At 37.6% G+C, this 20,001-nt stretch overlaps 1 protein-coding gene across 1 annotated transcript in view; it reads left to right on the forward strand.

Moving 5' to 3' along the window:
- PIGN (phosphatidylinositol glycan anchor biosynthesis class N) overlaps positions 1–20,001 on the forward strand; it is a 103,218-nt gene that overhangs the window by 56,623 nt on the left and 26,594 nt on the right. The window contains exons 14-21 of the mRNA XM_042868870.1: positions 1,879–1,957; positions 4,220–4,402; positions 7,444–7,580; positions 8,677–8,776; positions 8,899–8,991; positions 10,514–10,605; positions 13,100–13,211; positions 18,010–18,118. Coding sequence (XP_042724804.1) covers positions 1,879–1,957; positions 4,220–4,402; positions 7,444–7,580; positions 8,677–8,776; positions 8,899–8,991; positions 10,514–10,605; positions 13,100–13,211; positions 18,010–18,118 — 905 coding nt within the window. The remainder of the gene's footprint in view (positions 1–1,878; positions 1,958–4,219; positions 4,403–7,443; positions 7,581–8,676; positions 8,777–8,898; positions 8,992–10,513; positions 10,606–13,099; positions 13,212–18,009; positions 18,119–20,001) is intronic.

Below are 20,001 nucleotides of genomic sequence, written 5' to 3' on the forward strand. Positions count from 1 at the left end.
GCATAACATTTGTTGCAGATTTAAAATTTAAAAATTCCTTACCTAAAAGTTAAGTTACCTCTTTTTCTGCCTGCTAATCACGCAGTGGAAACTCCCAACTTGATTTGTTTCCTTGGGCAATTTCCTCTGCCAAAAGACTTTTAGCAAAACTGGAGAAATTAGAGATTTCTTTGGGAAAGTACCTTCAGCATCTTCTTACCCTACATGAAGAATTGATTCCACATTGATTTATCATTAGCCTTGGTGCATGCTCTCTGGCTACAGGGTGGCAGCCTCTGGTTCTATAGCCTTTGGGGCTATGAAGTTGAGATATATCAGTAAGTGCAGAAATAACCAGAGTTCACTTGGTGCTCTTCAATACTGTTTTCTAAATTCCCCTCCAAAGTCAAGATAATCAAACACTTGCCATTGCCCTGTCATCTTTTCCTGCCCTGTTTCTTATATATTATTGAGTGTATTGAATTTCACTCCCTCTCTCCCTCTGCTCATTTATAAATACCATTGTTAGATTTTTCTAAGTGCAAAACACATGAACATTTAAAATACAGTTGCTTATTTAGCTTTTTAAAAAGTAGGATGCACTTGTAAGATCCAATTTTGCTGTAGAAGACTCCTACAAAAAAAGCGCTGTGCTCTGAACTCAAAGCAAACAGTAGCAAAATACTACAAGATACTATTAGTAATGAAAATTCAGATTGATCAAGCACAGAATCCTTCTCATCTATTTCAGGGCTCAAAAGATAATGTGTGTATTCTTATGATGCATGAGCTATTTCTGGCTGGAAAGCAGAAGTAGTTCCTGAAGCTCATAGCAAACAATTGGGAATAAGAGTTCCAAAGCAGTGGTGGCATGGGGACAAAAGCTGCCTCGTTGTTCAACTAAGAGGCAACCCAGGTGTTTGCTGCAGATTAAGATCATAGGAATGAGACCCCAAGACTGGCTCTGGATTTGGTACTGCCTAAAACATAAATTTGGGATTTCTGCACGAGGCATGTGGAGGAGTGAGTGTGAGGGAGAGTGTCATGCTGCTGGGCCACCACGTGCTGAGGGCATGGTGCTGTACCTCAGTGGCATTGTGGAAGGTGAGAAGGAAAGCTTTCCTGTGCCTGTTGATCAGCTATCACAGCACTGTGATCCATGTCAGTGTGTGCCTGTAGTGCTGGATGTTGGGGGTAGAGGCTGTCTTGCCTAGGAGATCTTGCCTGCTGCCATCCTAGGTTAACTAGAACAAAGTGGAATGGGACTTAGCTCCTGTCTTCTCTGGTCAGTGGGATCGGCTGACTGGCTTGCTTTTCCATGGTGCTATTTCCTGTAAAGGAAGGATCATAGAAATGATTTAGGGTGATAATCAAATTCATTAAAATCAGGTGTTTTCACCATACACCTCAGTGCAACCATAACTCTAGTTGGGGGACTCTAATAGTTCTCTGTGGAAGAGGAGACAAGTTCTCAGATTTTTTTAAAGAGAAGATTGTTAGATATCACCTACTGCAACTGTGGAACCTGAACAATTCATTCTGATAAGCTTACAAACAGCTTACAACCATGACTAGCAAATCAATTAAATGGTTTAATTCTTGTGTGTGCAGTGCTTCTTGTCCACAGCAGTGGTCAATAATAATGCACAAGGGAGAAAATTTGCATTACCAAAATGGATGGGAATCCTGACATTAAAAAAAAGTCTTAATGAAAAGTTCTTGGGGTAAATTAGTTAGCAGAAATGTTGACTTGTGTGGAAAAGAAATGGCTTATTCCCTTATGAAGTTCTGAATACTTATTGTTCCAGAGTCATCACAAAAACAAAGTAGTTTTTGTGTCTCTTCCTCTGTTTGTGAAAAGAAGCATTAATGTTAATGTATATTTGCTTTCTTGTACAGACCACTTTCTGATTCTGAACAGATCAACTTTTTAAAGAAAGCAAGAGAATATATTCAGCAACAAAAGTACAATGAAGCAGTAAGTGTCTTTGCTATGTATCTTCTAGAAACTCTGAGATCTTCTGCTATATGTAAATACATTTCAATTTGTTTAACTTAAAGGAAATCTAGAAATTACTTTTTACATCCTTCTGATGTTCATCTCACTTATCAGCAAAAAATCCTGTCATATGTCTCTAAAATTTTGCATTTCATGACATCAGTTCTAGCAAATAATTCTGACTTACTCATTTTTTTCCTCATAATTCTCAATCTTTTTGTTACCATTTCACAGTATACTAGCACAATGTTTATATTTTCCACTGTTCAAAGATCTCATTTGAAGGGAAACTAAGGAGTGTAGTTCATAATCATCCTTTCTAAGCTGCTAGTTGCATGAAAAAGTGTCTCACTCCATCATAGATCCTGCTTTGTTTTGCAGTCCTCTTACCTGACCCACATGTTCATGTTTTTGTTTCACATTTCAGTTTGTCAGAAACTGAAAGCCATTTGCAGCATCATTCTGTGCTTCCTGGTTTTTAAATACCTTTCTAAGCATTTGCTGCCACTTGCTGAGACAGGGCACTTTGTTATGGCAGTTCCCCAGTGTTTGTGTTTTAACACTCACAGAAATAATTGGTGGGGCTAAATGGTACAAAGAAGTCTTCCATTTTAGCATTCAGTTTAGTTACTGAGTTGTGTGTTAAAAAGCATGTGAAAAATTTTAATCTGTGAGATTGCTTTTAACCTGGCAACTGCATGGAAGAATAATTCCATGAGATGCTAGAGGTCGGCTCTTTTTTTTTTTTTCCTGCTTCCTCTCCCTTCCTCATGAGTGCCTGACCATTCTTTCAGAGAAGTTTTTCCTAATGTCCAACCTGAATCTCCCCTGGCACAACTTTAGGCCATTCCCTCTCATTGTGTTGCTAGTTATTCTGGAGAGGAGGCTGATCCCACCCTTTCCATAACCTCCCTTCAGGTCACTGTACAGAGCAGTAGGATCTCCCCCAGGCTTGCTCTTCTCCAGACTGAAGAATCCTAGTTCCCTCAACCGCTCCACATAATGATTGTGCTCCTGATTGTTTATCCTAAATGACATGATTTTAGTGGAGTTTGTCCCTTTCAGTTGATAACTGCTGGGAATTTTGTCCTAACATTATGGCTTAAATAGCATCTATCACCTCACTTCAACAGGTAGCAGCAAGCAGATGATATCAGCATACTGTAATTCATCTATTTTGAGGAACTTTTTGCCCTTCCTACAATTGTGTGTAAGGCTTCTTCTCAAAGAAGACACACATTAAACGTTATTGCCCTTCTCCTTGTACCTGATCTCTTATCTGATTGGGGCAGATCTGCTGAACAACGTCTCTTTTTGAAATATTCTAATATTTTGTGTGTCATAGGGAGTAACAACACATTATTGGTTGAGGTTTTCTCAAAATGAGCTGGAACTGGAACTCAAGCACTCAAATTGAAAAGAATATTGCTTCTACTGGGAGATGGATGTAAAATGTCCACTACTGTGCCTAGACTTGAGAACTGTGCTGAGTGAATTCATAGAGTTGCTAAGTTATTTAAAAAAAAAAAAAAAAAAAATTACTGGATACCTAAGCATAAAAGAAGCATTACAAATAATCAGATTCTTATTATTGACATCTTTCCACCAACCAGAGAATTCTTTGTGTTCACTAAGTGTTCACAAATTGCGCAGCTCAGTTTCCCATCTTTGGAAAAATCAATGGGATCAGCACACCCATGTGTGAGGAATGATGCTCAGTGGAAAACCAGCCATCTTTATCTTGGTGTCTCCCCAGCCATTGCTGACTGGCAAGGGAAGTACTGAGATAGAAAGACTTATGATTAGAACTGAGTAAAACCTAGCTGCAGCTGCTTTTATGGTTCTCCTCCTATTTAAATGTGGTATCTTCAGAAACTCAGAGCTGCTTTTTTAATGACTCACCTGTGTAGGTCAAATATGTTCTAATGCTGATGGGAAAAATATGTGTTTTATAGTAGATGGTATTCAAGATGTGCTGCCTGCATGGCTTTCATCATCTCACCACTGCTGTGGCTCAGAAGGGTGGTGAAGGAGCCATGTGACAGTTGATTTTAAGTCCAACAGGAGTCTGAAGCAGAGCCTGCTCCAACAGACATGTTGGCCTAAACACTGCACCTGATTGCACACGTGTGTCGAGAGCATCAAAGTTGCTTTAGCTCCAGCTGCTGTTGGTTAGGTTGATTTGTTGCATGGAGCTTAGATTGCTTTAAACTGATGTTTGTATGTTCTGTTTGCCTCCAGGTATCTCTGTGCAAAACCCTGATTAACCTTGCTTTGGAAGGCCTGTCATATTACCATACTTATCACAGGTTATTCCTAGGCCTAAGCATTGCAGTAAGTTTTGTGGGATGGACGACTTATGTGATTCTTGTGATTATTAAGACTCACACCAATTTGATTAAGGCTACTCAGGGTAATAATAAGGTAGGTTGGAAATTGGGATTTCTGTTTTCAGCATTATTTTTATGCTGGGTCTCTTTGTGCAGGAGACCAAACTGTACACCTTCCACTGCCCAATTCTCTTGGCTGCACATGGAAACTGGGAAGCTGTGGAGCTTGATGCTTTCATCCTGCCTGGTGTTACTACTCGGTCCTTTAGAATTAGAATTAGAATTAGAATTAGAATTAGAATTAGAATTAGAATTAGAATTAGAATTAGAATCAATAAATCGCAATGTGCATTACTGTGTTTTCTGAGTTTCTTTCCTACAGCTACACATTTTACTAAATGCCAATGCAGATGTAATGATTTAAAACTATTAGAGAGTCTATTTCTTTATTACAATTAATGCTAATAATTAATTTCCAGCACTCTGTTAATGATAATAATTTTTTACAATAATACAGACTTTGCACTTCCATTTTGATTTTTGCTCTCCAGTGTAAGGCCCAAAATTTGCATGTAACTTTTCTTCCTGTCCTCTGTGCCAGTGAGTAGTCAGCCTTCAGATTCCAAGTGGTTCCATGATGGCATTTTTTAAAATTTATAAGTTATTTTAATAGAAAAGTGAACTGTGATTTCACAGATCAGCTTACTCTTTTATTTATAATTTGCAAGAGTAAAGCAGAAGGCATAAAAGCTGAAAGAAAGTTTTTTGGACAAGATTGATGGCTTGATTTTTCACAACGTACGAAATCCTAGGAAATTCATTTTTGTTTCAGTCATTTATCAGTAAAGACATACTTTGAAAAGGTGCACAGGCGAAATGCTAGCATTTCACTACGGCAGGATTAAAGCCCTAGGAAAAAAATAAACCCTCCCAGACTTCAGAACAAGCTGAATTGTTTAATTTGGTAATATAAATAAGAAGGTACACTCACTTAGCATCTTTACTGCCTTCAGTATGTTAGTCAGAGAAAATTTCTATCATGCTATCTTGGTGTTTTAACAACAGGATGAAAGGAGAGAGTCTCGGCCGTTAGTGAAAGTTATCAAACAAAACTGAATTGGAAAATATTCATAAGTGTTGTGCATGACTTAGGATTTCTTTCATCAAATAACTGAGAAGAAATAGTTCAGGATGTTTGATACATGTTAGATATGAATTAAATCATTACAGAAAGTGGACTGAATGTGAATAAATAGAGTTAAACCATGATATTTTCAGTCATAGTAAAACTTTAATCTTGAAGTAATTTGATACCTACCTCTTTTGAGATTTCCCTGAAGATACGCATTATGCCAGTAGTACAGCGGAAAAAAGAGAATGTTGTGTACAGAATTTTCTTTATGCAGTTTCAGCAACAGACCCTTTTCTGTAGAAGCACATTTTTTTTTATGTTGCTGTATGCTTAGGGAGTCACAGTAAGAGACCGATACTTCTTACATGGAAGTTATTTGGTTTGTAGATAATAGTGGAGCTACTTAAAGAATATTGCTGAGAAACTAATCTACCACTGACAGTCTTCTGCAAAGCACAGCCTTATATAATCTGGTAGCAGCCTTTGAATAATGAAACTTCATATCCTGTATATATCATCTATAAAAGTTTGTGGCTTCTTGTGCTACTTATGAAAAAACCTTTCTTTTAGAATAGTGTGTTGGTTTTCTTAGCAAGAAGCCTAACCTTTTAATCTGCTTTTTAACATTCAGAGAAAATGCAAATCTGATTTCCATCTTCAGTGCATGACCAATTATTGGATTGTATAATCTTTGCCTCTGTATGAAATAAAACGTTGATTGTGTTTACTCATTCAACAATAAATTATGTTGTGTGCCTATCATAGCTATACATATTCATTTTGCCTACATGACTGCAAATGTGAAGTTTAAAACTAATAAAACAAAATTGCATTAGATCAGCTTTCTGTATAACATTTTTTTCCTTAATGGCAGCAGAAATTTTATTTTAAAAATCATTTAGAACATGCATTTGCTGTCAGTTTAGATCAGGGAAGTTTTATATCAGTTACAGTAGGAGAAAACCAAAACCTGCTAACTCATCAACGTGACCTGCTAATTGAGTGTCTTGTCATCTTCAGCATATTTAACATTGTCACATACCTTCCTAAACAGCTCATTCTAAGAAACAGATCATACAGAAGAAAGTAGTTCCTTAAGTCATTGCCTACGCATTATGCTGAGGGTTGCTGTTACTAAAGCTGCCTTTGCTACCTCAAATTGCAATACTGAAAGATAAAATTCTTTAAAATTGTATGTAATCTTGGCTTAACTCAGTGTCCCTACATAAGGAAAACTGTTTCATTGGCCTAGTGAAAGGTGAATGGATTGACTGTTTAATGCTCCTCTTTGTACAAGTGGGAGGTTGCTGCTAACTGATGTTTAGTCCCCATCAGCCTCCATGGGCTCTTCAGCAGCCGCCCTGTTTTTGCATCAGGAAAAGTTGGGTTGACTGATGGAGCACCTCCTGCACTGCTGTCCCAGCTTTTGTCTCTGTTTTGTTTGCAGCAAATAGAATTTGAGGCTAGTTTAGTTTAATGTCCAAAGATGGAAAAAACTCTTGTAACTCAGAGGAGTTTAGCTGTGGAAGGCTAGTGGCAAGGTACCTTCAGTAGTTGTCCCTAAATCCTGAAGAGTTTATTTTTTTAATGCTATTATCTTGAACTCAAGAGGTTATGCTCCAAGGCTCTTTTTAGAACCTAAATTTAAGAGTTGATTTTTTTCCCAAGGCAAAGAATTCTGTCTTCCATTGGATTTCAAGCATCTGTTGAACATATGTAACAGTGCATGCATTAGGCTTCCAAGTGCTACAAGTGGACTTTACCTCTGCAGAGCTTACTGCAGAATCTTATGTAGAGAAATATTTGGAATTTCAAATCTACTGTCAGTTTTTGTATTTTGCTGGAGATAGCATCCAGAGTTGTGTTCATAGTCACAAGGCAGCTTGAGCAGCATTTCAGCATAACGTTTGCTTTAGGATGTAACTTGCAAGTGTAACACAGTGTGCTGTTTAAACCATTTTACTGCCGTTTCAGCAATGTTTGCCAAACTGTTTGTTTTTCAGGAATCTACTGGTCCCTTGTATGGTTTTACATTTGTTGGGATGGTAATAGCTTTTTTCCTGTTGATTCAAACAAGCCCTTGGACTTACTATGTATACTGTCTGTTGCCAGTACCCATATGGTATGCAGTTGTGAGAGAGTGAGTAAAGAATATGTTTTACAAAGAATGACTTATAAAACCAGATCTGTGTTTCCTTTTTGTTGACAATTAAACTATTCCTTGTAAGTTTTGGAGCAGAATAGATACAATTTTATTAGAATTGCTGAAATGTTTTCTGAGGTATTCCAAAGTACTCTGGTTTATGTTTCACTTGATGTGTTGAGCAGTTTCCAAACGGATTAATACAACTGCCAGTTCTAAAGATAGTTTTCCTATTAAGAAACATAAATTCATGTCTTTCCAATATGTTTTCAGTACTCTGGTAACTGAAGCAAATGGGTGTTAAAAACTTGGGAGAATTACTTGTAGCAGCTGACTGGCTTTGTAAAAGGTGGGTTGTAAAAGGTGGGTTGTAAGGTGTAAAAGGGTGGGTTGTTCCCTTTCTTTCAGTTATTTTTAAATAGTGTGATCCTGCAAAGTGTTCAGTATGTGAACTACATTTGCTTTTGAAGAGGATGTGCCAGCCATGTTAAGGGTTGTGCTCTGGTATCAAAACAAACTTGTCTCGCTTGTCTCTCCTTTAACTTGACTGAATGCTCCACATCCGAAAAGATTTGTTATTTTCTGATTGCTATTGCTTCCATAATCCACTGGCAATTCTGTAGATACCAGCTAGGTATTATTCAGGGAAAATGAGACCAACTGCAGTTAGATAATGAGCTGCCTCATAAAACACTGGAAGAGCTTAACTAGGGATTTTTTTTCTGTCTAAAGCTTGTGAATGTTTCATCAGTTATGACTGACATTAAGCACAGCATAACCAAAAACGTTCATAAACTCAGAGTCAATTTGGATAAAGAGCAATCTGAAGTTTGTCCAAATACTCACAAAGATATGCCAGAAATGGGAGGGAAAAAAAACCTGAAAGGTTTTATTGTAGGTTTTATATCAAATTCAACTGGGCAGAAGGCGCCTCAGGCCATCACTCAGGCTGTCTCCTAGCTGCAGGCAGGATCAGTGATACCTTAATCATTTCTTGTGCTCTGAGCCTTCACCCCTGCCTTTCAAAGCTGAAATTCTGTATTATTTCTGTTGTATTAAAATAATCACTGTCTTGTTCCATTGTTTTGAACAGACTTCGTGTTATTCAAGACCCTGCTGCAAATCTCTGGTCACTTCCTATTGGTCAGTCTTTGGGCTTCCTGTTGATTTGTATACTGGGAATTGAACTACTAGTAAGTATTGTATTCATATGTATCAATGGAGTATCTCATTGCTAGCATTTTATCTTTTTGAAGAATTGTAAATTTTATTTAATGTGTGTTGGTTTTCAGTCTGATGTTGGATTTTCTGTTAGGTTTTCAGCTTTTTCTACCGCTCTACACTTACTGTGGGTCTTCTTGTCTTTGCTGGCTGGCCAACGATCACACAGCTGTGGGTTCAAGCAAAGGTACTGCATTTGCTTTGCTTAACAACACCACCAAAAAAACATTTAATAAGGATGTTGCGTTTAAATCTCTTCTGATTCTTGTTCAGTTATGCACTTACTCTGTTCTCCATTGTCAGCAGCATGTAGCAAAGCATAGGAATTTAATATGATCTGGATAGATTCCTCATAGGTTAGACAAGCAAGAATGCAGCTTAGGTATCAAAACTGATTTGTCTGACATTGTGACTGACAGCTGACATTCTAGTGTGGTGTTTTTACGCAAGAACAGTTGTAATCCAGAAAGTCTGACAACTTTCTAGATTTTTGTCTGAAGTTCTCTATCACAGTTGTCAGATATCCTGCTGCTGTCCTTGTTTCAGGATAGCAGAGAGTTAACTATTTGTTTACTGTTGTTAGTGATAAATAGGAAAAATGATTAGCTTAAAATCAAATGAAATGTGCATTGTTTGTTGAATTGCCAAAATGACAAAAGCGATGACATACACAATCAGTGAAAGTTTTCTACCATTTTAGAAGTATGCTTTTTTTTAATGAATAGAAAAAAAGTAACTGAGAAATGCTTCTCATGTCTTTGTTGTCTGCAGTCAGCTGGCATATATTGTTCCTCAGAGGCAGCTTCCTGTACCATTTTTCACAGGAGCAAACTCCACTTTGGTAGATATGGATTTGAAGTGGCACAGTCTTTATTATGAGACAGTTGTTCCAATTGTTCGTTTAAATTCTTACTTCACAGGCTACCTAAAACCTAGAGGTCTGGGAAAGAATTAGCATTTTAATTGAAATAGCAATTTGGATACAAATTTAAAGTCATGCTTTGCAAGAACTTTTGAGATGTAAGTTTGTACTTGCTTATTTAGCCTTTTTAAATTGTATTTGAGTAATCAACAGCATGTCTTAAAGTGGAAGAGGCATATTGTAGCACCAAAAATATCCTTGTTAAGGTCTATAATCTGACTTGAGGTGGAAAACTTTAAGTGATGTAGCTCTTGCTGACTTCATTGAGAACAAAATACCTGGGATTCTTTCCCCATAGCAGAGTTTCAACAACTAGCTAGATGATTATGGTGGGAAAATCAAAGGGCATTCAGATTCAAAAACTGGGAAATATTACTGTATTACTAGAGAATTGGTGATTAGTTAGCTGCTGCAAAATTCTGATGAGATCAGTTTTATTGCTTTCTTCCATAAGACTGTTCATCAGACTTCTGGTGACTGCAGTGTGTATGAAGGTCACGCTTTCTCAAAATGCTATTAAGTGTAAGGTTAGCTTTAATTCTGATTGTCTTCAATAGTATTTTGACACTGTGGAAATGAGATTATTTTCTATTAAATTGAAGAGCTGTAATGTGAATGACTTTGTGCCCTTTTTCAGTTCATTTTCTTAATGATAGATACAGGGTGGGGAGATATCTGTTGGGAGGTGCTTGTAGCAGTTGTTAGTTCACTGTACATTTCTTTTCCGTTTAGACAATAGTCTGCCTGTGTGACTTCAAAATATCCCACATTTCTTTCTTTCCTTTAGAGAACAACATTGATCTGGACTCTTCTGTGTGTGCTCCTGGCAATATTTCCTTTAATGCCTGTTGTAGGAAGAGAACCAAACATTCCTCTGGTGTAAGAATTTCATCTTGTTCTTTAAACTTATCATTTCCCTCTTTGATATTCAAAATTTAGGCTGACTTGATATATGCAAGGAATTACATTATTGAAAGCTGGCTGAGACAGGTATTGAAATTCAGAATTTAAATAACTTGATTATAGAGACCTCAGTTATTCACTGATGTGAATGAGAAGAGACTTTTAATACTCTTGCAGTACTTCAAAGAAAGTCACAGCCATTTGCTCTTTGCATTATTCTGTAATTTCTTGTGGAGGGAAACATTTCTCGTAATACCAAAATCTGCAAATTGTACATGAAAATAAGGGTCGTTGTTAAAGGAGGAGCTTTGCTTGGGTGCAAATGTAGTAAATAGCAGTGATGTGAATAAGAACATTCATTCAGAAGCAATTTACTTTGACAGAATCTTTCTTAATTCCTCCATCTAATATTGAGTAGTTTGTTTTTGAATAACGTTCTGTAACTAATGAGTTATTCAGGGAAATAGAACAAATAGGGTGACAAGAGTTCTGTCATCTGCTAGTCTTTCACTGTGTGGGCATTCTTTTCTATCTGGATGCAATCCAGTTGGTTAGCCTGAAGGAGTTAGCCTTTTGGTATCCTTCTAGCTACTGCAGAGAGACCTGAATTGACCTAGGCTGCAACAGCTCCTTCTGCTTTCTGACAGAGGATACTGTGCCCCATCAAAACCAGGGTATGTAGTGCCTGATCCTCGGTAAAAAAATGGGAAGAGAGCAGCAACATATGATTGCAGTGAAATTCTGAGCCCAGATATTTTCCAAATTATTTACATTCTGCCTCAATATTTTTCACCATACTTTAAATCTGTCCATTGGAAACCCTTGCTATTTGTGTTGCTTGGGAATGTCAGGAATATTCAAGACAGATTTGCAACAGCCATAACACTGGTTCTTGGCTTTATATACCAATTTTTGCTGGTTCAAACTGAAGTGTTTTTTTTTATTATTCTTTGTAACAGCCTAGAAATTAAAAAGAAATCAAAATGGAATAAAATTATAAATTACCTTCAAGTCTTCCTCCCTGACATTTCTTTACATTCACCTTACCCTGACTATACATCTTCCTATTTATTCTTCTAATGAAACATTCTACCTCTGAAGCAGCTTGTGCTTGTCTGCGTCTTGTCAAGAGAATTTTGAAGTTGAAAAGATTTGAAGTAACAATGAAAAATATATGTATATGTGTTGCTTCAGGATATTGAAGATAAGGAGATGGTGGAAGAAAAGCTACAACAGGATGAAATTAAAGTGCCAGTCAGAAATATGTGCATTAAAGCTGCTCTTGAACAGGGTCACTATAGATCAGCCCAGGGCCTCTTGTAAAATTAGTAAAATGTGTATGGTGTGAACAGGAAGCTCCTAACTGAACTCAATAGTAAAAAGGAAGTGTATGGGAGATGAAAGCAGAATCATATGACCAAGGAGGAGTATAGAGCCGCAGTCTGAATATACAGAATGAGTTTGGAAAGCCAAAGCCGTAGTGAGGGGTGTAAAGTGCAAGCAAGACACCAAAAAAGGACGAAAGGGAAATTTGGGAAAATGTGGCTATGATTCTCAAACAAATACTAAAAATATACAGACTAGGTCAATGGGCAGTGAGATGGATTGTAAACTGGCTGAACTATGAAGTTCAGAGGGTTACAGTCAGTGACATGAGTCCAGCTACAGGCCAGTCAGCAGTGGTGTACCCCAAGTTCTGAGACCAATATTAAGTAAAGACTGATTCAGATTCTTGGCATCAGATTGAATGGTATCCATTCAAAAGGAAGAAATGGGCACAAATTTAGGTACCAAAAAAAAAAAAAAAAAATCCATTTAAACATAAAGAACTTTTTTACAGTGAGAGTCGTCAAACACTGGAACAGACTGCCCAGACAGGTTGTGGAGTTTGAATTGTTGGAAATATTCAACACCCAATTGGGCCATTGCTCTGAGCAACCTGCTGATCATACTTTTGAGTTGAACTGGACTGTTCTCTAGAGGTGCCTTCCAATCTCCATTCTGTGACTGAGAAGCCTGCAATTGTGTTCCTATATTGGGTAGATCATTACATGAAATCTACCTTTGCAGTACAGCTTGAGCAGACTGATTTTATATATGAAATAATTGTACATTTTTATGTCTGAGACAACACCAGGAGTAGAGCAGTCACAAATGGACATTTTGGACAGCAGTCTTTCTGTGCTGAAGCCAAGTGACAAATGGAGGTAATTGAAAATAGCTAAAATTGATGGCTAACAAAGCATGTATGTGATTTTTGGTGATTTTTGCCACAAAGCTTCTGAAAAACACATAGGTGACTCTGGATTTTGTTTTTCAGGAGCTGAATGTTAAAGTTTCTTTAATGTATTTTGTCTTGATAACTGCAACAAATTATTTCCTCTTAATGAAGAACACATCTATGAAAAAACCTGATTTGGTACTTTTTGATCACATTTCCAATGTTCTTCTTGTTCTTTTGTTTTTATAGAGTAGCTGCTGGTTTGGTGACACTTTTGATCTCTTGCTTCTCCTTGGCATCTTTTTCTAGAAGTAAAAATAAATACCAAAGTAAAGAAGATCTGAAAGTATATTTTTATCAGGTAACTTACTACTTTGCAGTAATTCTGAATGGTAGTGTTTTAACCTGGAAATTTTTGCATACTTTAAGAACCTTTTCCTACCAAAGCCATGTTATTCAAGAATAAATTGTTTGTTGTTGAGTTTTCCCCTTTACTGTCCTCTTCAAGAGGACCATATGACACGATATTCATTTTATATATCGTAATGCTGTGTTCCCAAGGTTCATACTGTGCGTATTTATTTGCTTTGGTACATACATGTGCGTACACATTTTGATAATCTTCTCCAAGAATTTCAGAGTTTATCCTGCCTCCAGTCTGTGTATGTAATTCACACTGACTTTTGCACGGATTGTCTGTGTACACTAAGGACAAGCTTATTGGTTTGAGGATTTCTTTCCATTTTCTGAGTGGATGTTCCATTTGTTAAATCTTCTTTCAGATGGAAGATGGCATTTTTCTTGGCAACTTCATGAAATAGGTAGATCTTCTCATAGCAGTTGCTAATTAAGTTCTAGAGAGCTTTTAAGATTTTAATAATGCTTTGAGAATGTCTGCTATTTTCATTAAAAAAAAAAAAAACTTCTTACAAGATAATGGTTTTATTTTGGGATTAGTAATGTTTCTTAAAAGCTTTATTGATTATTACTTATATGGTGGAATTTCCTATTGAGCTAAGCACAGTATTCATTATATTGTTGTTTTTTTTTTTTTAGAAATGGAATTCAGATTGGTTGAGAGGAGAGGCAAGAATATTGAAGTTTTAAAATGCCTTTACCTGAGTGCACACAAGTTTGTAATATGGAGGTGGTTTCTCTTAATGTTTTGAGCTTTCCTTGGAAAAGAGTTATCAGCTCCTGTCCTGTGTATTTCCACTACATATATACCCAGCCCTGGACTCTTTTCACTGGAAAGCTTGGAAACAACTGATCTGGATGAGGGAGTGAGAGTGCCACTAGGTTGGCATCTAGCAGCCATCCAAAGTCAACCCACCATGTAACTGCTACAGCATCTCAGCAGGGTGACTTTGTGGAGAAACTCGTAAATAGGGAGGTGGAAATAGATCTGTAGTCAGGGAGTAATACCAGATGCTTCATGAGCCAACTTCAGAGACAGGAAATTCTGCAAGCCCTGAGATGCTTAATTAGATGACAACGTTTTGCCTGCTTGTTCAGGGAGAAACATCTCTCTTTTTCTCCCAGCCTACAAGAGGATCGTAAAGTTCCTCAAATTTCTCCTTAATCAGGGGATATTTTTACAACAGTGACATCTAATTACTACTCTCCATTAGATTTTTATTTCAAAAGCTTTCTTAGGAGTGAAAAATAGGGAACTCATTCACTCTGGGTGAAGAAAAGATTGGGAAGAAAGAGCATTCAGACTCCAAGAGGGAGAAGAGCATTACAGTGGCATTATGGATGTTCATCAGTTAAGGTCTTGTTTTATGGTTAAAATGTTTGTGATTGCTCTGAACTGTCAAGAATGCAAGTGGAAAATGTTCGTCAGAAGACTGGTGTTTTTGCTAGACAACATTATTCTTTTGCTTTGCCTTTAGTTTTTCTTTTGAGTTGGAGTTTTCGGAAGGAGTGAAGTGGGGAAAATATTCAATTTGGAGTATTTTGAACTCATGACATCTTCTCATCAGATAGTATGTGCCTATCTTGCAAAAACAGGTGTTGATTGGGGCACTGATGTTTGTAGACACGATCAGGTTCCTGCTTTGCATCTGATGAGAGGTTGCTGACGGATAATTTTTATGGCACCCATGTATCTGTTGGAGGCTGTCACTGAAAGTTATGCTTTCCTCTGATACGTTGTTACCACTTACACTGAAAAATAAGATGGTTGTTTGATTTCTCTCATGAATGAAAGGATAGCTTACTTTGCTACAGTACTTTCTTCTTTGTGTGCTTCCCTCCTGTCAGTCATTGACTGAAGGAGGAGGAAAAACAAAGCATCCTTTCTGTACATGCAGTCATTACAGTGTGCCTTGGGATTCCCTTAGCAACTTTGCTAACCTTTTTTGTAGGTTCAACAACAGAGAAGGAATAGCTGGTGGTCCTAGCTTTTCTTCTAAATTTAGAAATAGAAAGCACAGCATTATCTAAGCTTTTTGAAGGATCTTTTCCTCTTCAGAAGACAACTTTCTCCTTTCTTGTCCATGTGAGCTTCCTTTTGTATCTGAGAACTAGCCAGTAGTGAAGACACTATAACTGGTAAAGAACAAAGTCTGCTCCATTACATTAACTGCTCTCCTGTTGTCAAAAAGAGATGTAAGTAACCAGGGACCCACAGAGTAAGCAAAAAAAAAAAAAAAAAAAAAAAAAAAAAAACAAACAGCTTGTTCATAGCTCTCCCCAGTGAAGCAAAGTCCCTCAGATCCAGATCCAGTCCTGAACTGTGTGTTTTTGTGTTGGTTTTCCCATGGATGGGACAGAACGTACGACTTGGAAATGAATATGAACTGCATACCTGTATGGACTTGAGAGTCCACTTACAGGCAACTTAGTAGTTAACTGTCTTTTGTACCTAGAGATTGTGGATTTCCTACATTGCCTTAGCCTTACCAAAACAAGTTGTCCCAGACAATCAAACATCATGATCAAAAAGTTTTTTTTCAATGAAAGGGTATAAATAAGAAAGTAAATATAAAGGCTTAACTAACTTAATTATGATTACATTTGCCTTTCAGTTACAAAATCTTCAGTTATGTTTAGACCTACATTTGCAGTTTTGATATATGTCACTGTGTCCTGGAGGCAGAAGATACTAATTACTTCCTTACTTTTTCTGAAAATTGTCAAGAGATTTTCAGGTTGTCTTTTCATATTAAAGCAGCAGTAATATTTTGTTTCTGAATTTTCTTTGCTGTGGCAAGGAGAGTGTTGTTTTTTTGGTCAATGCCACTTCTGTCTTAGAGAGGGCTTCTGAAATAGTGAAAATTGAGGTCTTTTTATAATCCATAAGCTGGACTGCTGAAGAATTTACCATGTGACTTAATTTTTTTGCTGGAGTTTATCTCTTTGCCAGCATCTTCTTTCATAGTTGAAGTCCAGTTTTTGTTGCACTGCTGAAAACACTGTTGTTACCACTGGCTGATTTGTTCTGGACCAAACTGTTATTCCTAGGAGACTTCAGCTTCATGTAGGTCCAAGGTGGCAGCTGATTAATTTTCTCCTCTAAATTACTTAAAGCCACAGTAGGAATCCACATCCGAACTCTAGAGTTACAGAACAGAAGAAGTCCAACAGACGATTCTGATTCTTACACAGTTCTTTCCATGTATTGCTGTTATGTATGGTGCTTAGGATAGTTGCTGGCAAAGAGGTGCTGATGTCACCCTTGATTTCCTATTTCTATCTGAGACATGCAGATGACCATTTCTCAGAGGTCAGCCCTTAAACCGTTCAGGAATAATCTCTGAACTTCAGAGGGGGCTTAAAGGGGGAAACAAGACAGGTTCTTAGGTGGAAATCTCTGCTTACACATCCAAGTTGCTTCCATGCTGCTCCACAACCCTGGAGATGTCTTTGAAGACTGAGAGCAGTTTGGATGTTAGCTGAACTGTGAACACAGAAGTCTCTGAAGCGGATACCAGGGCGCTGGCGTAGATCTAGCAGAAGTAAATGGAGTTTACTGACGTGCTGTGATCATCATGAACCTTAAAAGGCATAAGTTATACTATGGGTGATGACTACAGGTGCAAAGTGACTTCACCAGTGACTAGGAAATAGTAGGGGATTACCAGAACTCATGACACTGAAAGAAGTTGAAAAGATGCATCAAGAGGGAGAGAGATATGGCCACAATACAGCAGAGATCCCAAATAAGCATCAGAAGTCTAAATGGGCCAATTCCCTGAGCTCTTGGAGGTGTACTCCTTTGATCTAGTTTATTAATGTCAGACAAAAATGCAACTTATATATTCTTGAGCCATGAAATTAAACAGAACGAGCAGATACTGAGCACCTCTGAAATTGAGCCGAAAAAGGACCTGACTGCCGGGCAGGTTCTCTGGGCAGGGTACCGCTAGATGTCAGTGTGTCTGGATGGGAAATGGCTGCTATTCATATGGTAAAAAGTGAAGGCAGAGAAGTGGTAGTTGCTTCTTAGAGTGCCATTTTAAAGCGCATTTGCAAAGTGCTGTGTATGCTTGATTTGTTGTGAACAAATGACAATAACTGAATACTTGGCCCAAAAATTTTCTTGAGTAATTATCTACTTACAAAAATAACTGAGTGTGGTAATTTTCTCCCCTCCCTTTTTTTTTGGCTCATACTTAATGACTGGCTGACATCTCCTGAATTAGCCCAAAACAAAAACCCTTCCATCTTACTGCTTCTCCAAAGCATCTGCTTGAGGTGGCTCAGACTATTTCATCTGAGCAATTTGCTAAAGCTGCAGCTTCTTTGTCCTTTAAACTACACCTCTAGTTTGTGCTGCTGCTATCTCTTCTCCCAAGAACTGTGCAGCTCTTAACTACGCTTTCCCTTCACCCTGTACCTGGTCCTGCAGTGAAGCCAGAAGTTGTGCTGATTCTTCATGGCTGCCAGTCAAGGGCATGTACTCCTCTGCGTACTTCTGTTTGGCTTTTTGTTTGGTTCCTGTTATCACAGTTGCACTTATTTTAATAAAAAATTATAGGTAGAAAATGGTAGAAATACTCAGCTTGCACATCAGAGTCTTCCTCAGGGTTCGTGTTCTTCTGTTGATTCAGATGAGGTGTTCATGCAACTGGAAAAGCAAATTTACATATTTAATATGGAATGGCAGAGATTCCAGCCTAACTATGTGTTTCTTTGATTTTTCCTCTTTCAAGATGTTCAGTATTGCACTTTCAACGTATGTTGTGAGCAGTACTCATAACAGTCTTAAAAACAAGCAAGGATTGCCTGTATTCAATCAAATTATCAGTTGGACGACTCTAGGTAAGCATCTTGCTTCCCAAACTTATTTTGTAATATTTTTAGTGTTAGGGATTGGGTTGAGTATCAACATCTTACTGTTCCACATATTTCTTGATTTCTTAAAGTTTGATAATGTGTTTACTAAGGTAAGTTTTTTTCTCATAAACACACTGGGAAATTTTCTAAAATACTGCGCCTTTTTAAGGTTGTTATAAAATACTAACAACTGAGTTTACAAGTAGCTTTTTCTTTTGTTTTAAATATCCTTTTTAGGGTTATAGTAATAAAAATGCCCTTTTTGTTTACTTGAGGCCAGATAAAAGTGATCTACAAACAAGCCAGTTAAAACATGGGGACATGAGGAAAAGAATGTTGCTGTATTTCAGTAAAAACTAAAGCTACAGCTGACAGCAGAGACCCTTGGGTTACTGGATGTGCTTTTCAAAGCTGACTTAGAAAATGCTTATGAACTAGTAAAATTAGTATATGTTTGATATCTGTTAGAAGCTAATTATTAAAGAAAAAAATTACAAGTCTGGATTTTTCACTGCTCTTAAATTAAAATTGTAGGATCATTAAACAGAGCAAATGTAATTATCACTGGGGTTATGATATAAAGTAAAGTAATTCATTTGGTATTTCAGCTGTAAAATGATTTCTGTATGGCTCCATTAGCAAATGTTAGGCAGTATTTATCCCTGTCTGATCCAAAATGTGGGAATTGTTTTAGACCAAAAAATTTCCCTTTCAAATTTGAAAGCAGTAGTTTTCTAGAAGTCAGGACCTATAATTTAGATGTAGCTTAATGGAAGAACTGTGACTTGTGTTCTTTTGTTGCTGGACATCCTCTATATTGTGTATATTCCTGTACTGGTGACATTGCTTTAACTTAATCAAATCCTGTCAGTTCTAGAAGTCTTACTTCTTTTTGAGTAAACAAATTCAAGACCAATACAAGTGATTGTGATCACTGTTTGTGTGGGGAATGCTCTTCATAATGTAGTTTTGTTTTCCTTCCATCCTCTTTTCCTTTGTAGCCTATTAAGCTAAATGCTTGTCTCCATGTGGATGAATTCCTTGCAGTTTTAAAGACAATGAAATCAGTAATGTCCTGCTTGGCTTACTGTAGCAGGAACTGAGGGTAAAGGTTATCATTCTTTTCTGTGTGACAGTGAAAGAAATGTGTTTTTCATCTCTGAGATTTGGGAAATCAGAGAACTCTAGAGTTATAAGGAAAAAGTATATCAGAAATTCTCTTTGCTGATGTTGTTGTTTCTATGACAAAAATAAAGCTAAAATGAAGTAAACTGTGTACCCTCTTTGCTGCCATGCTGGTATTGAATATTTCAGCAAAATTTTTCAGACTGGAAGTAATCTTTTCAAGTGGATATGATATTCAAGGTAGGAGCCTTATGCATCTGTGGAAGTTGCTTTACATAATTAAACACAGAACTAAGCAGGTAAAAAGCTAGGGCATCCAATGGAATGCCCTCAATACTCCTAGTGAAGAGAGATTCCTTTCATAAGCACAACAAGAGGTTGCATAACCACAGCAAGCATCTGCCTTGTCATTAGCATCCACCAAAAATGTGACATAATGCCTGCGTTAAAAATAGTGTGGCCAGCAGGAGCAGGGAGGTGATCATCCCCCTGTACTCAGCACTACTGAGGCTGCACCTTGAGTACTGTGTCCAGTTTTGGGCCCCTCACTACAAGGAAGACTTTGAGGCCCTGGAGCGTGTCCAGAGAAGGGCAACGAAACTGGAGAGGGGTCTGGAGCACAAGTCTTATGAGGAGCGGCTGAGGGAGCTGGGATTGTTCAGTCTGGAGAAGAGGAGGCTCAGGGGAGACCTCATTGCACTCTACAACTTCCTGAAGGGAGGTTGTGATGAGAAGGGGTTTGG

Source organism: Lagopus leucura, unplaced genomic scaffold (assembly GCF_019238085.1).
Source record: "Lagopus leucura isolate 7727_CA_CO unplaced genomic scaffold, USGS_WTPT01 Super-Scaffold_100002, whole genome shotgun sequence".
Lineage (NCBI taxonomy): Eukaryota > Metazoa > Chordata > Aves > Galliformes > Phasianidae > Lagopus > Lagopus leucura.